This window comes from Alosa sapidissima, chromosome 6, assembly GCF_018492685.1.
Source record: "Alosa sapidissima isolate fAloSap1 chromosome 6, fAloSap1.pri, whole genome shotgun sequence".
NCBI lineage: Eukaryota > Metazoa > Chordata > Actinopteri > Clupeiformes > Clupeidae > Alosa > Alosa sapidissima.
The window spans coordinates 29,580,556-29,605,755 of record NC_055962.1 but is presented as its reverse complement, the minus strand read 5'-3'; the positions used below and the strand labels follow the sequence as shown (position 1 = coordinate 29,605,755).

The following is a 25,200-nucleotide window of genomic DNA, read 5'->3' as shown; positions in this document are numbered from 1 at the left end:
GAGGTAACTCAGTGAAACAAGACCATCATATGAAACTTGGCCCCAAAATCCAGGTTTACCTCTGTAATGCCATTCCCTTCATATACACAGCATAAATTCAATATATGTAGTTGTTGAAATTGGAAATTGTTGAAAACATTCCTTAAAATGAGTTAATGGTGAGTGATTATGGTCCACTGCCTTGGTAAGTATTTTATTTGTATAGCACATTTTCTAGCAAAATGGCCACTCAAAGCGCTTTCCACAGACTCTGCCTTAGCATGCTAGACATGTTAGTCATGTGTGATTCACTGGCTCAATATGATGAAGTAAACAAAAAATAAGCCCATGAACAAACAATAACAACAGTTTAGGTAAATTAGGCTTGTGATGTTGCTAATTTAGCGGCTATCCTTTCCTAATGACCATCTTTCATCTCACTCCACACAAAGACCTTAAAGGTCCTGCATGATTTAGAATACACCATCTGTATTCAAACATCATGCCGATTCAAGATACGGGAGGAATAACAAAAAAAGCCCTGGCTGAAAACAGATATCGATGCACCTTGCCAATTAAAACAATCTCTGTCGTGCTAATGGAATCTTGAGTGGCAATAAAAGTAAATAAATAAATTAAAGGCCCATCGTGTTTTTGTTCTGGCTATTCATGTCCATTACGACCTCCGTCATTCTCATGGTAATCTGAGGTTTGGAGTATTTCATTTTTTTAGGATGGGTATTTTTTGGGGGTGGGTGGGTAGGGTTAGTGTTTTCATAATGAAGTCCATGTTCTCGGCGACTGGCATTGTTCAGACGCGTGTGTAGATGCTGGCAAAGAAACAAAGATGCTCATTAGGAGAGGCATTGTCCCTTCACGGTTTATGAAGGTAAACAGAAAAATGGCCCACAGCTTGGGAGGCGCAGCTGCACGCTCTTGAAAAAGAAGGGGGCTTTTGTTGGAGACGTAGGAAGCGCCAAGCAACCCACAAGACTCTTGTCGTGGATGGTTCAATTACTGTGGATCACATCCAAAAAGGCGTTGAGTAGTAATCAGCTTGGAGAAACATCAATCCTAACGATGATGCATGCTCTTCATGTAGTAGATTTGGGTAACAAGCACCTGAGGGTTTTAGGATTAAGTGACGTATCACTTCAAGGCTTGGGTGAACATTTCCAAAACCACAGAGTGAGGCTCATTGCCGTAGGACATCTTGGTGTTTTCTGTGAAGTGACAATGTTTTTATGAGCTGTTCGGAAGCAGCTATCATACTTCTTTCGACTGCTTCATTAATCTTACAGATTAAATATAAACACATTTTCTGCTACAGTTTTTATCTCAAAAAGTCAAGTAGTTTATAGGATCAATAAATGTAGCAAAATAAATTAGCTGATCTGGAGATTTGTTGTGTGACAGAAAATCAAAAAGGAAACACCCAGGGGGATATATATATTTTTAAAAAAAAAAAAAAACTCATTTGGGACACAGATGTACATAAAACTAGGGTTTTTAATGTTTAAATCGGATGTTTAAATAGCAACATGTACGGAGTACAACGGATAAAGAAATAAAGATAGTGTGTTCCAGGGCAAAGAGCTACTTGTGCAAAACTCAAAACATACCCCTGACATTTTTGACTGGACAAGGTCAAATCAAAGCAGGGAAGGACTGCACTGAATAGGTCCTTCTTACCAGGGCAGTGTTATATAGTGAGTCAGAAGGGAGGTGGTTCGCCAGAAGTTGTTCCTACACAAATAAAGGATCACCAAGGTGGTGTCACTACGGAACATCCTTATAAACCACTGTCAGTAAAAGCAAAGCATCTTGGGTTGTGATAGCTTTGTTTTGGGTGACCTGATCTTAAACCCATAAAAGACAAACCAAAGACGCAAAGAAGCAACACACAGCACTGTAAAGCAAACGCCATTTATGCTATAAAGGTTACCACACAAACATTGCTCAGACATTTCAAGGGTTGCGCACTTAAAACTGTTCCAGTTGGTTGAAATGTGAAGCTTTGTGGCAAGACTCGCTATACAGTTTGAGTTGGCTAAAACTGCTCACAACAGTACCAATGACATCCCACTATCACTGCAGGTCAAGTGCTTGCTTTACTCCAAATTTTTAAATGGAGTTTTGGCTAAGAGTATGTGTAATGCTTTGTGTATGTCTGTGTGTATTATGTCAAGTTTTACAGATCTACTTTGAGCTGAATATAGATAAGGTACGGTATGGTATGGAAAGGTCTTCTGTTTTATTTGTGTGGTACAATAGGCGTCATGTGTTGAACCACCTTTTCTGACTACACAAATGATAACCCCCAATAAAGCCTGACATTTCTTCTTCTTCTGTTTTTTACTTTTACAATTTCAGTGAAATCAGAGCATGAAGACGATGTGTTTGTTCTGTTGTTTGGAGAGAGAGTAACTTTATAGAATTTAGACAAGCCATATTTTTTAAGAGGCCTGAACATATTTGAGCATACCGTCACCATCAAACACAACATGATACCAGCTGTTAAGTGGATAGTCAACACAGACATATTTTCAATCCTCCTCATAATCACCTGCCAGGACATTGTGCAGTCGTTCATGAAGCACTTTTCTAAATAAAGTATGAGAGCAGATATACTACAAAAATTGAAGGGGTCCTACTTAGCAAGATATGGTTCTTATAAGCTGTCCCTTTACAATATTAGCCAATATGAAAATACCCATTCCTTGTTCACGTTATCTTATATCTTGCAGTGTGACACGTGTCATGGCCTCAACGTCGTTTAGAAAGGCTCTCTGGAGGGCTACACAAGTCCACAAATGGTCATCGTGTTGAGTTGGCATCACGCGTGTTTAATAAGTGCGTACTTATATAATAGAAGGGAGACCCCAGGGGTTACATATCGAGGAGCAGAACGCGGGGGTCCTCCACCACGGCCTTGATCTTGCGCAAGAAAGTCACCGCCTCTCTGCCGTCAATCAATCGGTGGTCGTACGTCAGCGCCACGTACATCATGGGCCTGATTTCCACCTGTGGGGACGGACATGGGTTAGAATTTACAGTGAGAACTTTAAGCCGCAGGTCTCACTGGACAATTTTTAAATCACAGGACAGTTTTTTGTGCGACCACACAGGTCTTACAGCTGAGCTTCTGATCTACTACAGAAATTAGTGTAAACATCTATTCAAAACATCTTTGGCGCAAGAGTTATTACAAAAGCTTCTGAACATCTGTTAGACAGAAAGGAGTCAGTACAACAGGTTGCCAAACATCTGCCTGGCATGTGTGAGTGAGTCAAGACCTTCTGGACATCTGTCACATGTCTACATGTTGATATTTAAAATCAACAGGCAAGAAATGGCAAGGGTTCTGAAGAATTAGCCACTGCCCCAAACCTGTCCACAATTCAGATGGGGATCAGTGGTGTTCCATGACTATACCGTAAGCTCATGAAGTAGAATTAGCCGCTGCCCCCAAACCTGTCCAGAATTTAGATGTGGATCAGTGGTGTTCCACGACTATTATGGTATTCTCATAAAGTAGGAGGATTGTGGGTAACGGAGTGATGCCTGGAGAGAACTAAAAGTACAAGAGACCATTTTGGCGAGTGAACATGCCCCCAGAGTGTAGCACTGTAGCTGCCTGGCAGCTCTAGCTGTTGGCTGCAGCAACTTGAGCTAGGAAGAACCCGATTGTTTTCGTTTTTTTCGTACCGACAGTACTCTGTGACTTAGAGAAAAAGAGATCTATCTGAGAAATCTCAGGAATTTTCCTTTAAAGCTAATAACACTCGGAATAAAAACAGAATAATTGCATTTGACTTTTAAGACCTCTGTCTGCCTGAATTGTAAGCCTTTCAAGTTAAACATATATTGTAATACGTATCATATGGTGGCCTCTGTATTTTGATGTATATTACTGTGAGGTTGCAGGTATACCCAACTCAAGTAAGGAATCTGGTCCAAATGTGAGTGGGAACATCTTAGTATACCGTAATTTCCCAACTATTAGCCGCAGCTTATACATTGATTTTGCAAATATTCTTCAGCTATGAGGTTAATACACAGGGGCAGTTAATATGGTATTAATATGGTTTTGTTTCTTTTAACTTGCATAAAACACTGTCCTGTGGCTTAAACACAGTGCGGCTAATACACAGGAAATTACTGTAGTAATATATGATGCTGAGAACAAGTTAAGAGCAACCTCTGTCCACTCACCTTGCCATTCAGGGCCACGGGCCTGTCAAAGATGCCGTGCATGCCCAGGATGGCCGACTGCGGAGGGTTGATGATGGGCGTGCCAAACATGGAGCCAAACACGCCACCGTTGCTGATGGTGAAGGTGCCGCCATCCATGTCCTCCACAGCCAACTCGTTCTTACGTGCCTGAGGGTCAAAGGAGAGGTAGAGGGGTCATTGGAGAAACCAATTCAACTTAAAAGGGAGGTGTGTTGTTGTAATGCACAAATGCAACTATTTCGCCACACAACAGATGATGGCAAGGACACTTCGCATACCTTCTCTCCCAGTGCATTGATGGTTTTCTCAATGTCTGCAAAGTTCATGGTCTCCACGTTGCGGATGACCGGCACCACCAGTCCCTGTGGAGAAAGAAACAGCTGACCGGGTCAGCTCCTGCTCTTCACATCTACGCTTACATAATACCCCTAAGTTCTCCCAGCCAACCAATTCTTTTTTTGTAAGAAGTCACAAAATAACAAAAATAAAGAAAGAATCAATAACTTTTTCACATATTACTTGATCTTACCTTTGGTGTGGCCACAGCTACGCTGATGTCTACATAATCCCTATACACAATTTCTTTGGTGGTGTCATCAATAACTGGTGGGAGAACAAAAAAAATAATAAAAAAAATGGGGCAAAGTTAATTACACAGGGATTAACAGGCTGAGTTTCAGTGCAATGAGATCTGAATGAATACCTGAATGAAAATGTAACTTATATGATGGTTATTATGTCATTACGAGAACAAATACAGATTGTATTTTATTCCTTATTTGGTTTAGCTTAGTTTTGCTGTGGGATAACAATGGAGTGCAGGCTTACCGCCATTGACAGCAGGTTGGTCAGTAAGAGCATGAGCAGCAGCTTTCACAAAGGCAGACATGAAGCCCAGCTTGATGTTGTGTCTTTTGAGGAAGGCGTCTTTGTGCAGTTTACGCATCTCCTGGATGTTGCTGGGGAGAGAGAGAGGAAGGGGACAGGGTAACGTCGCTACATTGCCTCAGATTGAACTCGCTGGATGGGGTCATCTCTGCCTCAAACAGAATGTCTAAGCTCAGCAACTAACTACCATGTGACCCACTGACTGCTATACTTTACAAAAGCCTCTCACATAGTCGAACAAAACAAAATAACATCCGTTCGCAAACATTTTAGATAAGGGGAGTGGGTAAACATGCACAGCACAAGGTCCTTACATTTCAAGAGTAAAGGGTATGAACACAGGGATTTCTGGTAACTCAGTGCAGTTAGAGTATCTTTGACTGATGCTCATGCCCACCTCGTTATCTGGATGTCCATGCCTACCTCATGGCCACCTCGTTATCTATATGTTCATGGTCACCTCGTTATCTATATGTTCATGCCTACCTCATGCCCACCTCGTTATCTATATGTTCATGCCTACCTCATGCCCACCTCGGTATCTGGACGCTCATTCCTACCTCATGTCCACCTCGTTGAAGGTGGTCAGCATGGCACAGGTGTTCTGGGCCTCCTTCAGACGCTGGGCGATCCTCAGACGCATGCGGTTCATCTTCACCTGTGACGCAGAAAACAAGCAGATCAGTTTGTATTCAGCTGAAAAAAAGCCTCTCTCTCACACACGCTCTCATTCACACAGAAAATATGGCAATCTAATTTAGTAGATTAAAGCGCAATTAAATAAATATAATATCTTAGCGTACAGAAGACGGTACATAATGATCTTACACAGTACATTATATCCCATTTTGTTAAAAACCCAAATTCTAAGTAGAACAGCTGCCCGACCGTGACTTGTTCGCCAGTTACTGTTACAGAGTGCTCTATGACTACTTGTCCCCAAAGAGTGAACTGTCAAGAGTCCTTGGGCATGTAGCATTTTTTTCCTGTACCAGCCTATGTTTCCAATGAGGAAAGAGTGTATACGGCCACCCAAACAAAGAACGCTTTATAAAGAACGCTTCACCTTTTTTTGGTGCGGCTGCACTCCACACTCGTTTTTTTTTTTTTTTGTTGCTGTTGAAAATGTTTTAACTTTTCAGAAAGGCACTGTTGTTGTCCCAATGGGGTGAGGCTAGTAAAAGTATGGATAAAGTATGGATAGGCACTCTTCAAAAAAAGTAAAAAAAAAAAAAGCTTTAACAGATAGGCTTAATCATCGTTGATCATGTTAAAATTGCCAACATGTTTAGGCCTTGGCTAGGCCTTCATCAGGGCAAAATCTATTACAGCAAAGTGGTGAGGCTAGGGGTGAGGCTAGGGGTGAGGCTAGGGGTGAGGCTCTGCCTCTGGCTCTTACCCTGCTCTCTGTCCTGGCTCCTGTGGAAGCAGCTGGGGCGGCCGAGGCCACTGGGGCTGCTGTGGGCTTCACGGCAGATACTGCAGTATGAAAGTAAACACAAAACACAAAGGCAATAACAGACTAATAAATAAATAACAACAATAGTCTAACAGCAATCTTATTTCTATGTGATACATCCAGTGCAGCTCAAAATAAGGGCGTGCATGCACTAGCCTAAAGAATTGTGGGTTCAATTCCCGGCTTCCACTGTTGTGCCCTTGAGCAAGGCACTTAAACCCACGTTGCTCCGGGGACAAAGTAATCCCTTGTAATATAATTTCCATTATGTCAGTGACTTTGGATTAAAAGTGTCTGCTAAATGAATACATGTATATAAATATTCATGTGAGACATATAAGAACACATTATAAAGGAATGATTTAGAATTTACAATGAAGTGAAGAGTTAGAAGTAGAGACTAGGGCTGTCACTTTACGTTCGAAAATCGATTGCACAATCGATTGGACCAAACAACACAAGTTTCGAAAACTAAAATAGGGAATCGATTTTAACCAAATATGTACACTATTAATTTTAAACAAATTAAACAAATAAAAAGGATAGATGTAACAAAATTCACAAACAAGAATATAAGAATTCCGAAGTGCAGTAAGCATTGCAAAAGCTAAAAAGAAAATTCCCACCAATTTTACGCACCGGAAACAGCTGTTTCAATCAGCTGCTGTGCTGCTCGTGTTTTGCCAAAAAATGGAGGACAACGCGATCAACCTGTGCGACATGAGAGACGAGTGATATGCCCTAATAACTTGAGGAGTTCGATGTGGAATTACTTCGGATTTTTGGTATATCAAACTATGGAGAAGAACAAAGCGGTAGGCTATGCAAACAAACTGTGCAATCGAGTTCTATGTAGGCGAAATTTGTTTGACATTTCTAATCGTAAACACAGACAAAGATACGTTGAAGACTGCAGTAATGTTTGTCACTGATGTAATGGCAGTCCACTCGGCTTATTGTTTTTCGAGAATGTTGCACTCTTGTTTGTCATTGTGCGCGAAACTTCACGCCAATAAATCAGAAATATTGCTGGCTTGCATCTACAAGCGCCCTCTTTACGTTCGTCCTAATGCCTGTTAGTTGTTTGTGGATTGGCCTATATTTGGCGTTGAAAATGGAAACGTCTTTAGACATGAAAAATCGATTTTACAATCGATTCAATGAACACTTATGTCTCAAAAATCGAACAGGATTTTTTCACAAAAGTGACAGCCCTAGTAGAGACTTGTGTGTGGTACAACAAAACAATCATTATATCCCGATTATGTTGTTTTCATAGTTCTTGGGAGTCAAAATTTAAATCAAAGACCTACATTTCCCAAAAGCCCTAGTAAGTTTGACTAACTGAGAGAGCCACTGACCAGGTTCGGCATCAGCGGCTTGGCGGCTAGAATGACGTAGAATTGATACCGAAGCACAAACCGATAGAAGGAGAGGTGTGTGTGTGTGTGTGTGTGTGTGTGTGTGTGTGTGTGTGTGTGTGTAAGTAAGAGACAGAGCCACTGACCAGGTTTGGCATCAGCAGCTTGGCCTGGCACAGGGGGAACAGGTGGCATGGCAGTGGGGATGGGCGTGACCACGGGTGTCGGGGGTGGAGCGGCGGCGGCGGCCGGGGTCTCAGCTTTGGGTGCCGCGGGTTCAGCAGCAGCAGCAGCAGCAGCAGCAGGTTTGGGGGCTCCAGCTGTAATTACACCATCAGTTACCACGGTAACAGACCACAGGGGGAACAAGGGCAGCAGGTTTGGGGGCTCCAGCTGTAATTACACCATCAGTTACCACGGTAACAGACCACAGGGGGAACAAGGGCAGCAGGTTTGGGGGCTCCAGCTGTAATTACACCATCAGTTACCACGGTAACAGACTACAGGGGGAACAAGGCCAGTCTGCCATGAGGCAACCAACAGGCAACACTTCAGATGGGTAGGTATTTCAGTAATGTAAGGTCAGGAATCTAAATTGAATGGGGAGAGAGACCAACTAATTCCACACATAATGGTGAACCTAACTCTCCCAGAGCTTTCTGCATTAGGAGTACATCACATCCGCAAAATTAAGATTCCACCTTAAGAAGTACATGGTCATAAATGGATAAAAAAAAGCTTATACTTGTTGTTTTATCTACCCTATGTGAGCAACATTCGACAAGAGGTCTACTTTGATGTCAAAATAGGCCCGAGGCCAAATGAAGAGAAAGGTCGGTTAGGCCTTTAACAAGGTAACCAGCAATAAATTACAGGGCAAGTGTTCTAGTTATGGAGCCACACACCAAACAGTACAGGCTTTTCATTTCTGTGGCACTGCCTCCTCCTTTCCTGTGCCTGTTACAGTTTCATAGCGTCTTTCAGGTCCCAGCATGCACCACGAGTGTCCACGTGTATGTGTCTGCATGGCGACTTGAAGCGTACCTCCTTTCTTGAGTTTGAAGAGGGGTTGTCCTCCCTCCACTCGTCCACCATCTGCCACCAGGAGCTCCTCGATCACGCCAGCCGCAGGAGAGGGCACCTGCACAGAGGTCTGTACCCCAGCCCGCCACAACACCCTCATTACCACAGCCAACAGAGGTCTGTACCCCAGCCCGCCACAACATCCTCATTACCACAGCCAACAGAGGTCTGTACCCCAGCCCGCCACAACACCCTCATTAGTAGTCAAGTCAAGTCAAGTCAAGTCGGCTTTTATTGTCAATTTCTTTACATGCACTGGTCATACAAAGAATTGAAATTTCGTTTCTTACTTTCCCATGCAGACATAGACATGCTTTAAATACAGACATAGACATACTATGGACATAGCCATAGACAATAAACATTAAATTAAAGTGCAAGACTGAAATATAGAACATGTATGTATCAAAATAGAAATATAGGACATATATTAAAAAAAAATAGAGGTAGTTGTGTTGTATATTTCTATAGTCTTAACAGTTACATGAAGTAACTGGGGGGGGGGGGGGTTTGGTAGACAGGATCCTAGTTTCCTAGGTTCCTGGTTGGCTGGTGGGTGGGGGGGCTGTCAGTGATGGGAGAGTGGGTAGAGTGTTCAGCATCCTGATTGCTTGGTGGATGAAGCTACTTGCCAGTCTGGTGGTGCGGGAGCGGAGGCTCCTGTACCGCTTTCCAGAGGGCAGGAGGCTGAACAGTTCGTGTGCAGGGTGGGTTGTATCCTTGACAATCATTAGTGCTTTGCGGATGAGGCGGGTGGTGTAAATGTCCTGCAGGGAGGGGAGTGGTGCTCCAATGATCCTCTTAGCTGTGTTAACAGTGCGCTGGAGGGTCTTCCTGTTCTGATCTGTGCAGCTTCCGCCCCACACTGTGATGCTGCTGGAGACGATGCTCTCGATGGTCCCTCTGTAGAATGTAGTCATGACAGGAGGCGTGGCACTTGCCTTCTTCAATTTGCGCAAGAAGTAGAGGCGCTGCTGGGCTTTCTTCGCCAGTGATGCTGTGTTGGTGGTCCAGGAGAGGTCGTCGCTGATGTGCACCCCCAGAAATTTTGTGCTGCTCACTCTCTCCACAGCATCTCCGTCGATGGACAGTGGTGGCAGTTGTTTGTGGCCTCTCTGAAAGTTGACAACAATCTCCTTGGTCTTGCTGACATTTAGCAGGAGGTTGTTGTCTTTGCACCATTTAGCCAGCAGGTCTACTTCTTCTCTGTAGTGAGCCTCATCGCCCTTAGTGATGAGGCCCACCAGTGTTGTGTCGTCCGCAAACTTCACCAGATGGTTGGAGCTGTGAGTAGTTGTACAGTCATGTGTTAGCAGTGTGAAGAGCAGGGGGCTGAGCACACACCCTTGAGGGGCCCCCGTGCTCAGGGTCAGAGTGCTTGAGGTGTTGTTCCCGACACGTACTGCTTGTGGTCTCTGCAACAGGAAATCCAGCAGCCAGTTGCAGAGGGAGGTACTGAATCCTAGCTTGTCCAGTTTGCTGATGAGTTGTTGTGGTATTATGGTATTGAATGCTGAACTGAAGTCTATGAACAGCATTCTCACATATGAGTCTTTATTGTCTAAGTGGGTGAGGGCTGGATGGAGGGCAGAGCAGATTGCATCCTCTGTGGATCGTTTGGCTCGGTATGCAAACTGGAAGGGGTCCAGGGTGGGGGGTAGGGTGGCTTTGATGTGTGACATGACTAGCCGTTCGAAGCACTTCATGATTATGGGCGTGAGTGCTACAGGACGGTAGTCATTGAAGCATGATGGTGATGATTTCTTTGGCACGGGTATGATGGTGGCAGTTTTGAAAAGTGATGGGATGATTGCTTGCTCCAGAGAGGTGTTGAAAATGTCTGTAAGAACATCCTTCAGCTCTTCTGCACAGTCCTTCAACACTCGTCCTGGTATGTTGTCTGGGCCTGCTGCTTTGCGTGGGTTAATGGTGGCTAGTGTCCTCTTCACGCTGGCAGAGGACAGGTACAGGGGTTGGTCGTGGGGGGGAGGTGGGGTTTTCTGTGGGTGAGTGTCATTTTGTGCTTCAAAACGGGCGAAAAAACTGTTCAGGTCATTTAGCAGAGAGGTGTTGTTCTCACAGCTCCGTGGCGCAGGCTTGTAGTCAGTGATGGCCTGTATGCCCTGCCATAGGCTCTGTGCATCTCTGCTGTCTTTGAAGTGTGTTGTTATTTTGTCTGTGTAATCCTTTTTTGCCTTCCTGATGCCCTGGGACAGGTTAGCCCTCGCTGTTCTTAGGCCAGCTACATCTCCAGCTCTGAAGGCTTTGTCTCTGGCCCTCAGCAGTCTGTGGACGTCTCCTGTCAGCCATGGCTTCTGGTTGGCCCGAGTGGTGATGTGTTTTATTTCTGTAACATCATCGATGCATTTGGTGATGTAGGAGGTCACAGTGTCTGTGTATTCCTCAATGTCAATGTGGTTGTTGTGGGTGGCAGCTGTTTTGAAGATATCCCAGTCTGTTGTTTCAAAGCAGTCCTGAAGTTGTGAGACGGCCCCCTCCGGCCACATTCTCACCTCCTTCAGAACCGGTTTGGTGACTTTTGCTCTTTGTCTGTATCGGGGCATTAGTAGGATGCTAATGTGGTCTGATTGCCCGATATGGGGGAGGGGTTTGGCTTTGTAGGCTTCTTTCTGTGGGGTGTAAACAAGGTCCAGGGTGTTTTGTCCTCTTGTTGGGAAGTTTACATGTTGGTGAAATTTTGGTAGTACAGTTTTGAGATTGGCGTGATTGAAGTCTCCAGCGATGATTGTGAAGGCATCCGGGTGTTCACTTTGTTGTTCACTGACGGCCCGATACAGCTCATTCAGTGCCATGCTCCTGTCACTGTTTTTGTTGCTGGGGGGGATGTACACCGCGACCAGCAGAATCGTGGTGAATTCCCTGGGGAGGTAGAAGGGTCGGCACTTAATAATCATAAACTCCGCCAGTGGAGAGCAGTGTCTGTGTACTACCGTAGCGTCTCGGCACCAAGCATCATGTGTGTAAACACAAACTCCTCCACCACGTCTTTTGTCTGCTAGGGCTCGGTCTGCTCGATAGCACGTTAGCTGCTCCAGGTGTATAGCAGAGTCGGGGATGTTATCGTTGAGCCATGATTCAGTGATAACAGTCACGCAGCAGTTACTCACTGTCTTGTTTGCTGATCTTAGCAACCGAATGTCGTCCATCTTATTGTCCAGTGATCTTACGTTTGCCAGGAATATGGATGGTATTGCTGGGCGAGTTGGGTTGGCTGCTAGCCTTGTTCCGACGCCAGCTCGCTTGCCTCTCTTCCTTGTCCTGGCACACCGCTTGCGGTGACGCCGGCCAGGTGAAGCAGACGGGTCCGTTGTTGTGGTAGGCAGGCGAAGTATTCCCAGTTCAGCCAGCATCTCTGTTTTTATGTCCAAAACATCGATACTGTTGTTTTCCTCCCGTATCTGCAACAGTTGCTGTCGGCTGTACATGCGTTCCGACGTAGTTTCATGCGATAAACATTCCGAAAAACACATTTTAACAACAAAAAAAACACTGCACGTTCAGGAGAAGCAAGGAGTCGCTGCATCTACATGCGCCACTCAACCGGAGTAGTACCACAGTCAGCAACATTTAGAGTGCAGGCTACAAGCGTCGCTTGACATAAAATTACATGAAAAAGAAAATGTGTGTCTGCTAGTCAAGTCAGGGTTATTTCTATAGCACAGTTCAAAACAACCAAGGGATGACAGAGTGCTTTACAGGGTAAAAAGGAACATATACTATAAAGTATACTCTATTAAGTAAAGTTTTGTACATCAAAACATTTTAAAATGTTCAGAAGTTGTTGAAAGGATAGCAACTCAAAGTTCAAAATCCTGCAGTGTTGCCGTGGTCACGGTGTGTGTGTTTACTGTGTTACACAATGAGATATAAACAAACATAGCTATGGCGTCACACAAATTATTATAGAAACTAGACAATATTTTATTCAATGTTTAGTTACTGGTGCAAAATTATGAAAGCCTACAGCACCACGATATACAGTTCTGTGCAAAAGTGTTAGGCACTCATTAGATTTGATGTTTTAGCAATGCTATGATGACCATATATGGGCAATTCCACGGAAAATTTACTTTTTGTCACATCCATAACGCCAGTGAAATGCCTTGCCATTTGATGTGAATGACAACATTCATTTTTTGTGCATTTTCTCTCATTTACATTCATCAGCCAAATATAGCAAATGCTCAAATTTCATGTAATCATTCACATCATACAATACCATCACATTTTATTGGCGTTATGGATGTGACAAAAAGTCAATTTTCCGTGGAATTGCCCATATGTTTATTTTTCCACTGTCTTTATTAGAATTCAACTAGAAGATAGACAGAATATAAAAAACACACACAAAAAAAGCATTTCTAGTTCAGGCTTGCCCGTCAGTGGCCTGGGTGGGGAATGGCAGCTCCGTGAAGAGCTTCCCCCTTGGATAACTGGTAATTATAACACTGCTAAAACAACAAATCCAATGGCAGCTTGTGACTGAAATTGGACTGGTATCAGAACAAAATCTACATTGTACGTGTATTTAAATACTGTGTACTATTTGCTGTGTTCTCTGGGTCATATTCTAATTAAGAGTGAGACTGAGAAATAAACAATATGGTCCTTATGGCATTACTGAAGCAAAACATGTAAGGTGCCGAAGACTTTTGCACAGTACTGTATGTCAACAACATATTTGTTTAGTCAAACAACAGTTTATCATCTAAACAACGGACCTTAACTCATTGAATGCCAAGCTGTTTTCAGAAGCTTTGTCCTAGAGTGCCAGCAATCTAGACCATCGATCGTCATATATTTCATTTCCATTCATCACAGAGTTCCCAAAATCACATATAAGGTGTGTTAGAGTGTCTAGTTTCGTAATTTAAAAAAAAAAAGCTAAAAACGTAATATTACGTTTTTGGCACTCAATGAGTTAAGGCATGTTGAGATTATCTGAAAATAGTGTCAACTGTTCTGACCACAGACACAAAACACTGCAGACAACAGAAGATATTTCTTTGCAAACAAGATAGCCCTTTAGACAACAAAGTTGGCTGCAATTTGTTTGCAGCCAACGCTCTGTTTAAGCGTTTAAACACTTGAATACACCTAGTTAACTTCACAATAAATGTAAAAATTAAATTTTTTTCAGAGTTATGACACCCTTAAACAATTAGGTACCTTGCACAGCGCCTTTGCATGCAGACAAAACAGTCAAGAGTCAATATAACCCCAGGGCAATACGGAGGACGGGCTACCTACCTTATCAGTTTCAATCTCGCACACCACCTCATCTTCAGCTACAGTATCACCCACGGCTGTGGAGAAGAGAGGACAATGATTGTGGTTCGATAAAACTAGATTACAAGATGCAATAAGTAACTTTTTGCTAAACAAAATGTTCATTTACAACCTAGATTTAACTCTGGAGGGTAAAGAATAGAATAGAATGCCTTTATTGTCATTGCATTTTAAAAGTACAATAAAATTGGAGAATGGTCTGGATGGTAAAAAGTACAGTGATTCACTAAATTTCTGTGGTGTCCATGCTTATATTATTTCCTGTGACTGACCTTTTATAAAGACTGTTAATATTTACAGTACGACTACACAAAAACGACGGGAAAAAGGGAAAAAACAACTGTGGCCACTATAGGCAATTTCATTTTAAACAACAGAAAAAAGGCATATTCCGGCTTTAGCAGCTTGTCAATTCACTTCACGTGATCACTACCAAATACCACATGCCTGACGTCACCTGTGTCAGATGGGGGTCACTCACCTTTCTCCCACCTGACGTCTCCCTCTGTGACCGACTCTGCGAAGGCGGGCGTTTTTACTGTGATGACTTCGTTCCCTGCCAATAGACAGACAGATCAAACAACACGCCCCAGCAAAAACAAAATGTGCCTGGAGCATAGAGGAACATTGAGAAATCTTACTGTAACATGTAGAAGTCCTAAAGTATCTTATGTGGGAGACACTGGAGGCCGGCTTGGGATCGCATCTGAAAAACATGCAAACACACCATCGGTATGTGAGAGTGCAAGGTGTCAAATGGCATTTTAAAATGCCATTCTTTAAATAGTTATATAAAGAAGACACCAAAATGACTTTAAGGCAGAGAACTTACGTTTGACTGTTCTTGTAAACAATCCGACTGCCTGCAGAGAGGCCTTTAACATAAAAGACTTCATTATAAAAGGCAAAGCATATATCTCTTCATGGTACACAGAAATACCTACTCTTAAAATAAAAACATAGTATATTGTAAGTATATTGAGCTCACAGCAGCAGCTATTCAGTGAAGGTCATGGGTGCCCGAGGACCCACGGTGAAGTATAAAGATTTCCTTTGCTTTACACTTAAGTGTCTGCAAGATTAACTGACATAAGAGCTATGGTATTGTACTAGATTGATTTTAAGAGGTTGTTAGTCGTTACCCAACACATGCGTGTTGTTTTCTTCTAATAAAAACACAACTTACCAAAACAATATTGAAACGTGAACACATCTAGCCTATATAAAGCATATTCACACTTATCCTTAAGAAGTTACTGACCATATTCATGCCACAGGCATGCACAATCAATATTTTGGGTACAGGTTTGTTTTACTGTTTTTCCCTATGTTGTTCCTATGTAGTCAAAATGTTCAATAAACAGTATTCATACCTGACACCATCCGCTGTCCAAGCCCTTTATTACTCTGAAAGGATGAGTGAAATTGAACATGTGAGCGTGCTGCGTTCGTTCAATTCTCAACAGAAAAATGAATATCAGACCCTCCGAGAGGTTATAAAATGACACTCTTTTACTAAATGTTGAGCGAATACGTCCATAATAAGAATTAAGCATGGCCAGTCGACAAGCATGTACACAAGGTGAATGACATTTAACAAATGTGGTACGTTTTCATACGCTCTTATTGGGACCCTCGGTGCATAACTACTCAGCACCATAAACTTTGACAATGCAAATGTCAATATCGAGGCAGTTAACAATTTTCCCAGATAAAATTAATAACGTTAACCATTCTGCTGCACCTTAATAGTGACAGGTTTGTTAAGTAACATTAGCTTTGAACGAGGTCACGCTCATGTTAATAGTAGTTCCTGGAGTATTAAATGTTAGTGCTTAATGTTAGTGCTTTATGTGTTTGCAACATTATGTCCCTAGGCCTAGTAGCTACATAAGGATCGCTATCTTAACTGACTGACTGGTGATAATTTCACGGCAAATGGTTAACCTATAAAGTTAACGTTAAATAAACGAAGATTTACGAAGGGGCGGTAGCCAGTTAGACGAGTTAGCCTAGAGCTTAGCGTGCTATGTCTGAAGTACGGTTGACCTCTCAAGAACAGCAAAATCTGACATCAACTTGAGATTTACACTACTTGCGTGACAGCCAACACAATTTACGCTTCTTCAAATTGTTAGCTACCGGCTAGTCAGCTTAAGGCCATGACCACTCAAATGAAATCAAATAACTAACTGACGTTAGCTGGCCTGTTAGCCTCAGTTAGCTAGCTAATGTTTGGAGCATCCCAAAGGTGTGTTGATAACTTGCTTTCTAGGAGATGTCAGTCAATGGGTTCCCTTAACCCAGTGAAATAGCCATGATTTATTAGAGACACCGTGGAGTTACATGATTCATTACTCCACGTATACATTGCTATCTCTAACTACTCCAGTCGACAAGGTTAACGTTAACATTAGTATCTGTATTAGCTAGCTTCGAACCTAGCTACAGCCTGCTATCTGAGGGGCTAACCGGTTGTTTCGGTGTCCCTCTGTCCTTGGGTTTTACTCAGGCCTCGGCAAGGCCCATAAAAAGAGAAATGTTAGCAATTTACAAGATAATACACAAAACACTTAAAATAACATTTTCCAAATACATACCTGGGACAACACGGAAACAGAACGTCCAAATGTCCGCGTAAAACATCGTGAACGGGACAGCATGTTGGCTGAAATGACAGGCTGTCAACTGACCTCGCTCAGTGAAGCCAGCAACAACACAAAAGGAAGTGAAGTAGGGAGAAAAGTCTTCCGGGTAAATGGCTCATTAGCAAGTAAAAGTCATTTGACGGAGCGGTTTATGGTAAAAGTCGCTTTAGTACCTTTAATTAGTACTTTAATAATGAAATAAATGTAAAGACAAATGTGAAAATTATGGATTTTGCTGACAAAGATCTTGTCCGTCTTCAACTACAGGACTGAGGTGCTAGGCTTTGGTTTGATCAGTTATTAAATAGGCCTACTTATTCTCTGACTGGGCAAATGCTCTTTTCTCTCACATCTGTTCTAACATCTAACAAAACGTCGGCAGAATAGCCTACCCAAATCACACAGGGAGACCATTTTAAAGTGTATGTGAGCTAATCTTAGCCGAGATACATAATTTCCATAGGAGACAATATAGAGCCAGTAGAATCTGGTATTGTGCCAAACTGTTGGCTCTGCCCCCTTGCATCTCATTTACGATGACTATTTATTAATGCTTGTCAGTGACAGGGCACAGACCTCACCACAGGGAGACTTGCTATGATTCATGCGCGCTATTTCTCAACAGGTAAGACCTAAGCTGCTGCACACAGCCTACCACCAGAAAAAAAGTTTTATTTAATGTTTCTTGTGATTGTGTCTCTGTGACCTCGATATTTTTTGCATATTCGATATTTTTTGAGTTTTGTATTGCAGCCTATAACATTGAGTAGAATGCATATCTGTTCTTTTCAAGTAACCAGTGATTTATTGTAGCCTAGGCCTGTTATTAGTTTCACTAAAAAATAAATAATGCATGTCTTAACTTATATTTCTTTGCTGCTTACAATGTTGATTTATGTGTTTTTTTTGCTGGTGGTTGCTATGCAGTTGGTAAATATGCACACACACAAATGGGTCTTTATTTTTATTTCTTCAGTATAAGTAAGTCAGTCATTTTAATTTGTATAACACATTTCCTTCCAAAGTTTTTCAGTTAAAGTTTAAAAGATGATCCCAACACCAACTATACAACTGACACCTATAGACACAAACCAAAACAAAAGTAGACAGACATAAAAAGAGATCAAATACAAATAACATCCAATCCATAAGGTCTGTCTGTTGGTAAATACTTTCCTCCTCTGATATTTTTCAGGTAAATATTAATCATCGTATCTGATACTTTGTAACCCACCAACATTTAAAAAACCTTTGGCATGAGTTACAGCTCATCTGATCAAAACATGCACACTTCGAGTAATGGTTACCCTGAATGTGGTGAACTGAGCGACCCACAGAACAGGTACGGCCACTCTCTGACTTCAAGGACCACGGAGTCCATCATCTCTCTCCTCTTGAGAAAAAATGCAGAGAGGAAGAGGTCACACCATCCGAACGACTTTCCCCAACACTTTGACCCCACAACCTCTTTAAACAATTCTTACTATGTTGAGTGCAGGACCAGCCCTTTAAGTGAGGATGGCGAAACCACACAGGTCCTAACCAGCCCATTCAGTCCTAGTTGGGACCATTCCTGCCTGGAGAATCATCGGGTCAAACGGGCCCGGGTCGAGAACATTCTCCAACGCATGGTTGGATCTCCTCCGAAACAGTTCAGAGACGAAATAGCCGCCGGTCACCCTGCACAAACTAATGCATGGCACAGCAGCAGAGTGACTCTGCCACCACTGGATTACAGCCAGGGCAGAGGCGAAACCTCCTGTGGTGAGGATTACAAGACCAGGGAGAACCCTGAGCATTTGAATGTGCTTCATGCAAGGCATCAGAAAGACCAGATGACCAAGGTCTACCACAAAAACTCTGAAGAGGAGTATCCAAGAAGAGAGACTGCACCGAGGGGAGTTGCGAAAAATGAGAATCTCTCATGCATTACAAATACATCTTCTACACCGCTAATACCAGACACTCCTATCTTGCATAATTCCAGAGGTGACTTTCAACATTGTTTGAGTGGTGAGTGGGAAAGAAACAGGATCAAAATACAGAGTAGTCACACGGGTCTGGACACAGATGAACTGATTGAACTTCTGAAGTCAGAGCTGTCCAGGGCTGTAAACTTGAGTGTTGATTTGGTTTTCAAGAAAATGTTTCACTCGTTATTCAAGACACCGGCGCAGGATCCTGACGTAGGGTCTGAGCACGCTTTGTTAGACGAAAATGTGAAATATGAAGAGGCAACCAGACCAAACTATGACTTGTGTTCACAGATAACAGAGCCTTCACTGCCAAATGTTCAGACAGAAGCTTTGTCATTGGTCATTCAAAAACCATCCAACCAGGAGAATCCCAATACATTCACCCAAGTAAATACAAGTTTTTCTGAGATCAGCAATCCACCCTCTCAATCAAAACAAAATAATTTTCACATAGACCAAGAAGTGCTACAGCGATTTCAAGACAGCCCCACGAATGTGCTGGACAGCCTTCCATGTCAATACAATACAAGTCAGTCTTCGGTGGACATAATGTCACATTCTTGGGAACCAATCAAGGTAACTTCAAAGGGAATGTCTAACTGTATGAGCCAACAAGCACAACTGGTAGCTCTGAGTCAACTGGCCTTTGACAACCTCTGCCTTCCTCACATCAAAAGGGAAAACCAAGGCTTGGTGGAAAACAACTCATTCTTGCCTCTTAATATATCCTTTGAAAATGCAGTAGCTAGCAAGACATAATGTTACCACGACCAGTCAACATTTTTTTAGGAGTTATCAATGAACCTTAAAAAGAATCCTTATTTAGTCTTGTCTATGTAGAACCTGCATCAACTAGGATGGCTTGGGTGTTCTGGGTAGTTCGGGTGGACAGAAAGTTTTCAATATTCCTGGCAATTTGAATCACCTCAGCTACAGATGAGCTCAATCTGAGCCAATTCAAAATTTATGTAATCTTTATTTTAACAAATTAGAGTTGAAGCATTTGATATCTCTCTCTTGGTATGGATGGGTAAGATTCAACCAAAGCCACACAACACAAATCATCTATGTGGTGTGTTTTTGATTATGCTAATTGTCATTAAGTAGTGCATGCATTGTAAGTGAAACTATGTGGCTTTAATAATCAAATATAACATGTCTGTTTAGGATGTAGTATGATCCTCATTGTCAATACACTTTCCATACACTGTATACTTCAGTATACAGGGTGGATGGGCCAACCTGCTGTTTTTTTCCAAAATGTTCAAGATCCTTAACAATGTCACATTCAGGAGGGACTGACCCCTGGCCATCTAAAAAAGGCAAAGCTAATGTTCTTCTACACACGTTACCCAAGCTCTAATGTGCTGAAAACCTTCTTTCCTGATGTAAAGGTAAGAACAGATATAAGTGTTCCATTGTGTTGAGTCAGTGATCTCAGCTATGTTTGCTCAAAGACCTACAGCGACTGCAGATTCAGTAAATAAGCATTTGGGGGGGGAAAAAATACAAATAAAAATAAGTACTCGGGTAGATCGTTTTAAAATGCTTTATTTGTCTCCAAGTAAAATGAGTAATAAAAAAAGTCACATAATTATGAGTCATGTTGAACTATACATTATATAGATAAGCTGGAAAATTGCCTTCATGTAGCATTGTTTATTAACACAAATGTGCCTAACTTATTGTATTTAATGTAGTTCACTAATTGTATCTAATAGCACTAACAATAAACACTCACCTGAAATTTTTCCATCCTCTGCGCAGTTCACCAGGTGCATCACATCCCAGCTGATCAAGTGGTTCAGCAACTTCCGCGAGTTCTATTACATCCAGATGGAGAAGTTTGCGCGGCAGGCCGTGGCGGAGGGAGTGGGCAACACGAGGGACATCACGATGGACCGGGACTCCGAGCTCTTCAGAGCACTGAACACACATTACAACAAAGCCAATGACTACCAGGTAGGTCACAACAAACGCATATCAGAAGTGATCCACTACAAGGAACACCTTACAATGAAACTACCAGGGGCACAACTTGTTCACGCACATTACATTATATTAGTTAACAAGTTACCATAAGTGTCCAGAGTGTTGTTACTTGCACTCACAAATGATGTGTGTGTGTGTGTGTATTATATATATATATATATATATATATATATATATATATATATATATATATATATATATATATATATACACACACAAAGTTCATAACAGGCCCAGTTCTAGTTTGCATCAGACAACTTAGGTGTTATGTGTTATTCTCTTATTGACAACAAAAAAGCCTGGTAAGGTTAAAAAAAAAGTAAACAGATTGACAACCATCTATAATTTGCATTATAAAAATGCTGTTATATAAAGGATCGACAACACTTTTCCCTACTACTTAACGTTACTAGCACAAAATAGAAAGTCACATTCATGTGTGGCCTTGTGAATATAACACACATAATATTCAGCTTCCTCTATGTAAATATACAAAACTGAAACCTACATACACACAATGCAGAAACCATTCAATTCAAAAACATCTAGAGCGCTATTAGTCATTTTGAGATATAGCAAGATAGACATAAGGAAAAGACAAGTTTGATATGTACAATCCGTGTAGTACATTGGAAACTGATGTTTTTTAATGGAATTTGATTACGGACAGAAAGAAAAATATTTCTAATTTCACACAGATTTGTCGTGTGTATAGTTTTAAAACATGATTGATCAGGCAGTTGTAAGGAAGTTGTAAGGTTTATTACACAGAAATGTTACTTTTAACGGTAGGCTGTTACAGCCTTGCATGGCAGTCGACACATTTTCCTCAGCACAGTAATCTGGCTATTGTGTTACAAAACGTCTCCACCAACCCACTTATTGTGTTGTTAATGAGAGTGGTAACGCAGTCTATCATTACGATGTTGTTGATGTAGACAGAAGACGTGCTCTATAAACTGCTTATAATAAAAGATAGTCATCGAAAGATTCTACTGTAAACTAATTCTAAGAATTAAATTACATGCATAATTGATGTCTGAGATGAACATTATGAACTGAATAGACAAGATATATTACCACAGATGTATTTGTATGTCACAGATAGACATTTTGGATTTTCTTGTTCACTGTTTTCTTGCTACTCCACAAACAAACTTTGTCCAACCAAATTAGTCACAGATGATTAAAGTCAACGGCAAACTGCCAAATACAAAGTGCGCCCATATCTCCAACACTTCTTTACCTTATGAACCAGGTTTTTAAAAATGATTGCAACTTTTGTTCTTTATAACATGTTGCCATTTCCTGTCCTAAGATTGTATTTGATGGCCAAACAGTATTGGCGACAAACTTAGTTAAGTAAGTCAGTTAATTCATAGTTCTGCATGGAATCTGTATGTGCATCTCCCAAAAAATGTCACCACATATCTACACATACTGTAACAGTTGTGAATGGTCTGCTTCACAAGCTATCGACTCTGTAGTTAGCTTACTGACGTCAGTTGTCTCGTAGACGCCTCGCAAAAAAACACCTTTTTTTGGGTATGATAATTGGTATTATCTGTCAAACCTATGATCATATTTCTATGATCAAACTTACAAAAAAATACAAAACCTAAGCAAAAAATAGGGCAAATAAATTACATTTATACACATGTAGCGTTAGCCTAGCTAGTAGCGCCTTGCAAGTAGCCAGAGCTACGCAGACATGAGCGCACATTCTTACATTGGCATAGGCTAATTTCCTATAGCTATGCCTAGATTCTACACAAAGGCATACATCACGCTTTAAACCCCATTCAGACTGCAAGTGCTAGTGACAGGAGACGCTGTGAAGGAACATGTGAAGAAATTGACAATAAAGCTGACTTTGACTTTGACCTTGACCTAATGTTAATGTAAGTTAGCGATTACAGGTGAATTAACGTTGCATGAACAGGGCTTTAGACTCAAGGCACTACAAAACACGGTCACAAAATTGTTGAATGAAAACGTATAACCACATACTTGACAAGACATCAAATTCACATGGCAACTACGCCTTACTGTGCTACTTAACCCTCTCTATGCTGCTTTCAGTTATATTTTCTTATTTGTTGTTTTAAGCCTTAATACATGTGTGAGTCATAAACATCTTTTCACGAGAGTTCCCTAAAGACTCAGCATCTCAAAATAACTGAAGCCAAAGATGGTTATGTGATTTGGCAGGCACCTTTGTCCAAAGCGACATACACATACAAAACAATAATAATACTTAAATTTAATAAGATACACAGCATATATCTATTCAAGCACAAAGACTTAATTTATAGCATTATGCAACTGTCCATGAGTGTGTGCTAAGATATGGATTTAAAAGGTCTCCTCCGAGTCTTATCAAATGATCACAAAAAACAGTGAGATGTTCATCACTCTTTAACTGTTTTCCAACCATGAAAATATGATTTTAACAATACAACCCCATCACCCCCACTTGTCATCACATAACATTGAAGAGACACACATTTCTAACATTCTAAGTAATAAATCAATGATTTGAGATGTAAGGGCTGTAAGTACACGATATCTAGCAACACATTTTCTCTGGGGTGTTGCATTACTTACCTTTTCAAATGACTGAATATGAAAAAAAAAAAAAAATAAATACAGAAAAACTTAAGGTCATTCGACTGGATATTAAGGTCTTTACAGTGTCATTATTAACGTTTGACTGTTCTTGGCTGTGTGTTTTACTTCAGGTCCCAGACAGATTTCTTGAGGTTGTGGAAATAACACTAAGAGAGTTCTACACTGCCATCTCCCTGTCCAGAGATATGGACCCCTCTTGGAAGAAGGCAATATACAAGGTCATATGTAAATTAGACAGTGATATCCCAGCAGCATTTAAATCTCCTTTGTTCACATAGTGATGTAATTGAGTGAGGAGACCAAGAGGTACTGAATGCTAGAATATAAAAATGCATGCTGTCAATCACTTTGCAAATGTAAAATTAAGAATGAATTAATCCAGGTAATGAAGCATGCAGTGTGCTAAACAAGTCATGGTGAGGTTTGGAAAAAAATGTCTGTTGGTATATGTTCTTATTCTGTGAAGTTATCTTTTAAAAGTATACGCTGTTAGTTTTTAACGTCTTACCTGACAGATTTCCCTTGATGGTATACAATTAATATGCCACAATATGTTCTCAAATACTGAGACAATCTACAGTCTACTGGAATACTCTGATTAAATGCCAGTGGACTACAGTGTACAGCTGATTCACTTACCTTCAAAATGCTAAAAAAAAAATGATCATAGTTCCAATTGGCAAATGTTTTATGCATTTGACTTGTGTCTCAGTAAAAATAATCCCTTATCCACTATGTCACTTGGTCCACAGAAAATCTGATGTCAGCTTTTCTCAGCGGTGAAACCTTACAATTGAAAATGTCTAAGTGCTACATCATAAAGTACCAAAAATTTATCGACATACTCACACAGAAAATCACAGGACTAGCCTCAAACTGGCCAGTGTTTGTGTATTGTAACAGATGAGTTTCTGTTCAGTTTTTGTGCACATCATTTTTTGTGAGTTCAAGAGAGACAAATCTGTACTCTCCCCTGAGACATTTAATTGCTAGATGAAGAAATTGTAAGTGGAGGGACCAAAACTTCATTTAATAATAAATAAGGCTTAACTCATTATTCTCCATAACATGTTAATCAGTTCTTTGCAGTTTTAACACTAATTAACACTGCTTTACTGCAAACATAAAATGGTGCAAAACGTACTGAAATGCAGCCAGCTCACAGGAGAGAACAGTTCTCTATAACTACCTAGCTAGCGCCCATACTAAATAACTGCAATCTATGGGCACTAAATATAAAAATGGTAATCTTAAAGGTAGGGTAAGCAATGCGAAGCGATTTCTAACACACGACACTTTTTTGTGTTGTAACATTCGGAGAACGTTTTCTGTAGATCCTCTAGCTCTACATTCTCTGAAAACACTGTATAAGTGTAGCAGCCTGTACCCCAAACACACCAGGGAGATGTACCCCTTAGGGAGCACTGAAAGGAAGAGAGCTACCTCTGTGGTAGTTTAGTTTGGTTCAAATGTACAGTACATATGGAAAAGTGCTTCACTTTTTCCCCATTTTCTTATGTCACAGCCTTATTCCAAAATGGATTAAATGTATTTTTCCCCTCAAAATACTACACACAATACCCCATAATGACAACTAAAAAAAAAGTTTGAGATTTTTGCAAATTTATTAAAAATTA

The 25,200-nt window shown here is 41.2% G+C and overlaps 2 protein-coding genes across 5 annotated transcripts; one reads left to right on the top strand and one right to left on the bottom strand.

Annotated features, from left to right (window-relative positions):
• Window positions 1–1,891: 1,891 nt before the first annotated feature.
• dlst (dihydrolipoamide S-succinyltransferase) lies at window positions 1,892–17,052 on the bottom strand. 4 transcript variants are annotated; one of them, XM_042094188.1, is made up of 16 exons: window positions 16,917–17,052; window positions 15,690–15,723; window positions 15,149–15,191; window positions 14,958–15,022; window positions 14,798–14,872; window positions 14,278–14,333; window positions 8,968–9,076; window positions 8,363–8,389; window positions 8,070–8,228; window positions 6,503–6,582; window positions 5,664–5,761; window positions 5,044–5,174; window positions 4,745–4,818; window positions 4,494–4,577; window positions 4,195–4,362; window positions 1,892–3,003 (listed from the first exon to the last, which is right to left on the bottom strand). In XM_042094188.1, the coding sequence occupies exons 1-16, from the start codon at window positions 16,977–16,979 to the stop codon at window positions 2,869–2,871; spliced, it is 1,401 nt and encodes a 466-aa protein (XP_041950122.1). In that variant the 5' UTR covers window positions 16,980–17,052; the 3' UTR covers window positions 1,892–2,868. The 4 variants fall into 4 exon arrangements, with proteins under 4 accessions (XP_041950122.1, XP_041950124.1, XP_041950126.1 ...); XM_042094190.1 differs by having other exon boundaries at window positions 8,369–8,389; window positions 16,917–17,051; XM_042094192.1 differs by having other exon boundaries at window positions 8,070–8,223; window positions 8,373–8,389; window positions 16,917–17,051.
• A 3,104-nt stretch (window positions 17,053–20,156) lies between these two features.
• LOC121711179 (prospero homeobox protein 1-like) lies at window positions 20,157–23,841 on the top strand. Its single transcript, XM_042094541.1, has 3 exons — window positions 20,157–20,334; window positions 20,708–20,902; window positions 23,674–23,841. Exons 1-3 carry the CDS (start codon window positions 20,272–20,274, stop codon window positions 23,839–23,841), a joined length of 426 nt encoding a protein of 141 aa, XP_041950475.1. The 5' UTR covers window positions 20,157–20,271.
• The last annotated feature ends 1,359 nt before the right edge of the window (window positions 23,842–25,200 follow it).

Coding starts and splice junctions, on each gene's coding strand:
- LOC121711179 (XM_042094541.1), top strand. CDS start 20,272: ATGTTCTTCTACACACGTTACCCAAGCTCTAATGTGCTGAAAACCTTC. Junction 20,335..20,707: donor CCTTCTTTCCTGATGTAAAG/GTAAGAACAGAT, acceptor TCCTCTGCGCAG/TTCACCAGGTGCATCACATC. Junction 20,903..23,673: donor ACAAAGCCAATGACTACCAG/GTAGGTCACAAC, acceptor GTTTTACTTCAG/GTCCCAGACAGATTTCTTGA.
- dlst (XM_042094188.1), bottom strand. CDS start 16,979: ATGCTGTCCCGTTCACGATGTTTTACGCGGACATTTGGACGTTCTGTT. Junction 15,192..15,689: donor TGGACAGCGGATGGTGTCAG/GTATGAATACTG, acceptor TTTATGTTAAAG/GCCTCTCTGCAGGCAGTCGG. Junction 4,363..4,493: donor TCAATGCACTGGGAGAGAAG/GTATGCGAAGTG, acceptor TTTGACCCTCAG/GCACGTAAGAACGAGTTGGC.